The sequence below is a fragment of the Sinocyclocheilus anshuiensis genome, unplaced genomic scaffold, assembly GCF_001515605.1.
Source record: "Sinocyclocheilus anshuiensis isolate Anshui unplaced genomic scaffold, SAMN03320099.WGS_v1.1 scaffold1094, whole genome shotgun sequence".
Taxonomy (NCBI): domain Eukaryota; kingdom Metazoa; phylum Chordata; class Actinopteri; order Cypriniformes; family Cyprinidae; genus Sinocyclocheilus; species Sinocyclocheilus anshuiensis.
In genome coordinates, this window is record NW_015536578.1 from 355,617 (window position 1) to 361,062 (window position 5,446).

Genomic DNA, 5,446 nt, shown 5'->3' on the forward strand with positions numbered 1-5,446 from the left:
AGCGGTTTTGTACGGCTAAAAATAGCTGGAAGCAAATGACACCGGAAGTCAGACACATAACATTTACAATAAATAAGGTGGATATCTGATTCTATACATCTTTTTTATTCACAAGGTCACGATGCTATCCTATTTTGATGTAAAAAGGGTTTCGTTATCACAATAATACCACAAAGGATCTCCTATAAGAAAACGCGCATACAAAGAACGTTACTGTAATAAGAATAATTCATAAATGTAAGGTGTTGTTGCAGATTGTGACTAATTTGCATTATGAAAAGGTATTTATATGTATTGTGCATTGCAAACGAGGTATGAATTTAACAAATAAAAAGCTTCCTACTCTATGCTTTTTAAAATATATAAATACTATGAGGATGAGTACTAACGATTCTTTTAAAACTGAGCAGCTTTTGCATATTTCTTCTCTATTTTATTTAAAAAAGAAAATAATTATTAATAATAACAATATTATAACAATTAATTATGAATTACATGCAAGTAACACTAAGCCAAACCCTAACCATATAGTAAGTACATGCAGCTAATATTACTCAGTACTTAAATGTATAATTACACTGTAACAAGGACACCTTAAAATAAAGTGTAACCAAAACTCTCAATCTCTATGAAAACCTCTTGCCAAACCTCTTACTATCTTACCAACCAAAATGAAGTCCAGACACATTCATGCATTTACACAGAATGAATAATACAAAACAGAAACTGTTATAAGTAAAACTTTCATGTTAGTTTAATACGTAGAATAGCAAACTATATCTAAAAGTGACAGCCACTTTCAATTATTTGTAATTTGTCCCACATACTAAATAGGGATTGTGAGTTATTGACAGAAAATAAGGTGTTAAACAGCTTAATGTAAGGAGAATATGCACTATAAAGGTAGAGCATTTGTCTGAATACTTGAAAGTGAACATTTTCAAGCAGACCAATAAATAAATTGCAGCTGGTAGTAGCAATTCATTCATAAAGGGACAGTTTTAAAACTATCTCCTGGTGGGTTATCATATACAAATCTAAACACTCGCAAACATAACACACATCTATACATATACATATATTTATAGAGGGCGACCACATGGACATGAAACTGGAGAAGTAGTTGAAACTGTATCGCAGAACTACAAGAGGCACTTTAAAATAAAATGGAAAAGAAAAAAGATGCTCAACAATGTACTTCACTTTTATTTAATATGAGTAGCACTGAGATGCAGACCTTTAGTCTTTATAAATGTCCATGAAAAGAGAAATGGATACACGCACGTAGGTTTAGCTTTCAAACAACTTCTTGAAAGCGCTGCTTATCTCCTGGATCATGTCAGAGGTGGTGGTAGATCTGCTGTGTTTGTGGAAGGCCTGGCGATTACATTGCCTTGTCAGAGACGTAGCACCGAATGCAGCCACCAGCGAGGGATTCATGCTGGGAAAAAAAAGGTACATTTACAATTGAACTGAAAGTGACATGCAATGACACATCAAATAATTACTGAAGATGGAGCAACTCACCCTTTAGCTGCATCTGGAGGTGAGCTGAACGCCCAGTGGGCGAAGACTCCTAAGGAACCGGAGAGCAGATCTCCCTGTCCTCCACAACGCCGCCCACTGCCCTCTTGATTACAGGTAAGCACTGAGAGCAGGTAGAAAAGCAATGTTAGAGAAAGAAAACGGTGCACTGGAACCTTATGAAGTCTGAATATTTCAAGAAAATCACTAACTGTTCTTTCCATCAGTAATAATGTCCTCCTCCCCCTTCAAAACCAAGGTAAGGTGGCCCATGGCGATGCTGAGCTGCTGAGCACTTCTCTTGTGGTCGGTGCTGTCCAGAGGTTCATGATGCTGAAATCAAAGCTTGATTTAGCATGTATACTGCAGTTGTATGTATTAGGTGTCCGTAAATGTGTTTTATTTCAATCTATCTATCCATCCATCCATCCATCCATCATTTTAAAATGGCAAAACAAGGAATTTTCTAGTGGTTTTAGTGCAGTGGTATTCAAACTTTTTAAAGAGCAACCCTATTTTTTCTTTTTAAATTGACGCGACCCTATGCAACCATTTAAATGCATGAAGTCGTGCATATAGCTAGATACAGATAGATTCTGCAGTTTTGACAAGGAATCCCCCATTTATATGAGAATGTCACTCATGAAACTCTGCAGCATGTATGCCACGTTGGTCCTCTTAGCAGCATGACAAACAAAAGTTTCATTAACATTCTGAATGGATTATAAATAGCCAAGAAAGCATACAAAGTGCACTCCCTTTATCATCACTGAAAAGCCGTCACTCATTTCAGTTTATCGCGATCTCAGAAAATTAAAACCAATGAATCTCTCTACACGGCACAATAATTCTCGTATTTACATCGCGTCTACACTTTTGTTCATTATAATGAGAGGAATCGTGAGCATGCAGAACTCAGGACTGACCAAAACTCTGGCATTTTGAGCGGTGAGTGGATTCTGACTATCTGAAACACCTCTGATTGACTGTTTTGCTTTCCAGAAATCAACAGATCTGTCTGTGATTGACTACGATGTTCAACGCTGCAAAACAGTCTCCACAGACCCACCAGAGGGTTGCAACCCAGGGTTTGAAAGCCACTGTTCTAGTGGACAGTGGTTCAACTGTTTGAGTCCAAGGCCACCCTTTGTCTACGATAATATTCAAAATCTCTCCTATTTAAGCTGATATTTTCATGTTGAACATTATGAAGGTAAAATGATTCCTAAAAGATTTGCGCAGTGTAGATAATATAACAAGCGTCAATTATATTCGCATTCGCAAGAGAAGATTTGTAAAAGTGTAAATTGCATTTCATGTGTAAGATAAAAAATATTTTTAGCCTTTTACTGTTTTTTTTTTTTTTTTAACTAATATATTGTGAAACTGCAGCTTCATGCAGTTTGTAACAATAAATATGTATTCTTCTGACTACCATTTTTGTGCATACACTTTTGGCACATTTTTTCCCTGCCAAAATATGGCCAAAAGCATTGCAAGCCTGTCAACACCAGTTTAAAAGGGAAACAAGAACTGAGAACTGCAAGTGCGTGTTTAACTGAGAACTGCAAGTGCGGCTTCTTGTGTGCGTAGGGGAATGTGGGATCATTCTCGAAATTTCAGTGATTGACAATGATAACCATAGCAATGGGTGGGATAAAAAAAAAAAGTATGTCAAAATAGATGTGCATTAATGTTAATGTAGACTAATAAATGAAATGTTTGAATTTTCACATTGTGACAACAATTTGTCAGCAATGTTTATGCCCTCAAAATATTTTTGAAATGCTGTTGGGATTATTTATAAAAGGACGGACTAGTCAATCTTGTAATGCTTTGAGAGTATATTGCTATTCTTGTTACGGTAGTGCTTAGGAACATTAAATCTCATTACATCTGCACTTTACTAGAGCACCTTCACTAATTGCAGATGCACCTGCAATGACTGAATTCTGGAACCGGGACTGCAGTGAAAGCAATGTTCTAAAAACAAAGACTCAATTTATGTGTGGTAATAACATCTGTGCCAGGAGATCTGATTGTAATGTGGTCAGTGGTGAATACAGGTGCAATGGCATCCAAAACGTTTACGTCAAAAAAAAAAATCTGATCACAAGAGAACATATAAGACACATTTGAGCCACATACAATACCAGGCAAAGTATCATTTTTGCCTCATCAGATAACCTGAGAAGAATGTCAATACTAGATGTCTTAGAGCCACATATATTACATAAAAATAGAACCTGCTCAGCCACAAAGAGGATATTAGCACTTTCAAAACTCACCATGGCCTCATACAGACGAGTAAACTCCATAAAGTTGGGTGTGAGGATGCCTCTCTGATATCCTTGAATAACTGATGGTTCTTTTGCCACTAACCAAAGTCCATCCTGTAAAGAAACACAAACATGAATGTGCAATGCACATATAAACCGTTTTTACACAAGTGACTAATTTATTCAGTGCATCCACAAAACAATTGTCCTCTCTGCTAATTCAGCAAACCACTGATGCCCTTTTTCTCTGGATTAGCAGCGTCCGTTTTAGATAATTTTGATCATATTTTACGCAATACACAATACAACATTAATACTGTCAAATTAAAACCCCATGTTTGAGCTCCGACCCAGTTCTCCTTCTGTATTAGGGACACTGAATCTATTGGCTGTTGCCAACATGCCCAGTATAAAAGCATATTGATCAGCTACATCAAAAGTGTCAGTGAAAACAGTACTCACAGCATCAATGATGATTGGTATTCCTCTGAGTTTTGACCTCTCAATAATCTCCTAAAACGAAACATCAGCCAAACATTCATTAATTTAAACCCACATAAACATAAATATGGAAATATACAATATTGCCAAGCTCTCTAGAATGACACTTTACAAAATGATTGTCTTAATTTACACTAAGTGTCAAAAGTACGGACACTCGTACTTATTTTGCACATTTTAGAAAAACAAGTCAATAAAACACACTTTGTATGACAAATGTAGTGCAAGTGACCAAATAGTTCTCTCAACCAACTTCAATTATTCTAATGGTCTACAAAACTATTCAATGAACATTTTAGGTATTTAAGCGTAGGCCTTTAGATCAAGAGGTTTATCCAATTTGTGGTTGGTATAAGGAAATCAGAAATAATTTTCCTTTTTAAAAAATAATACTTATGAATTGTTTTTGTGTTATATATTAGTATTGACTAAATTGCCACACTGAAGTCATAAGATGTTTTTGAAGTATCATTTATTTTGCCTTAGCATTCTTCAGAAGCATCTCCTCCCTCCCCAGACCTGGTCCCACAACCAGACTGTGAAGCCTGGGCAGCCATTTCTCGATCTCCTCCACAGCATTGGGACCGTCTCTGGAGGTACACACCGCCAGAAGAGAAACAGCACCATCATGCTCAAATCCCTCTCGACATGACAATAAATAAAATGTGTTTCAGCTGGTAAAATGGATTGAATCAAATAACTATAAATTCACTTGTCAGAAACTCTTCTGTTGGCCACCAGAGATACGCATTTAATAAAATTCACTTGTAATCAAAAGTCGTGTCTAATAAGGGTTCCTGCTTACAGCACTGGATGGACGATGAGTTCAGGACTGTAGGACTTGATGACTGGAGCTGCATCTTTGGTGCAGAACACATGAGATAGATCGGCTCCCTGGAAAACAGGCAGGACGAGAAGGTGGTAATGGACTGATATATCTGACAATATACCAGCATTTTGAGATGATCACATAACTTTGTCATCTTGGCTCATTAACAGAAGCACAATTTCTCATTGTGTCAGCTCCAAAGGTTAAAGGGGTCATATGATGCTGCTAAAAAGAACATTATTTTGTGTATTTGGTGTAATGAAATGTGTTTATGCGGTTTAAGGTTCAAAAAACACATTATTTTCCACATACT

At 36.6% G+C, this 5,446-nt stretch overlaps 1 protein-coding gene across 1 annotated transcript in view; it reads right to left on the minus strand.

Moving 5' to 3' along the window:
* Nucleotides 1–1,189: 1,189 nt before the first annotated feature.
* The window catches only part of naxd (NAD(P)HX dehydratase), a 15,353-nt gene continuing 11,096 nt past the window's right edge, over nucleotides 1,190–5,446 (minus strand). Inside the window, exons 5-11 of the mRNA XM_016505305.1 lie at nucleotides 5,110–5,198; nucleotides 4,786–4,894; nucleotides 4,266–4,316; nucleotides 3,813–3,917; nucleotides 1,737–1,857; nucleotides 1,528–1,648; nucleotides 1,190–1,441 (exon numbers count right to left, since the gene is read on the minus strand). Coding sequence (XP_016360791.1) covers nucleotides 1,291–1,441; nucleotides 1,528–1,648; nucleotides 1,737–1,857; nucleotides 3,813–3,917; nucleotides 4,266–4,316; nucleotides 4,786–4,894; nucleotides 5,110–5,198 — 747 coding nt within the window. The 3' untranslated portion in view covers nucleotides 1,190–1,290. The remainder of the gene's footprint in view (nucleotides 1,442–1,527; nucleotides 1,649–1,736; nucleotides 1,858–3,812; nucleotides 3,918–4,265; nucleotides 4,317–4,785; nucleotides 4,895–5,109; nucleotides 5,199–5,446) is intronic.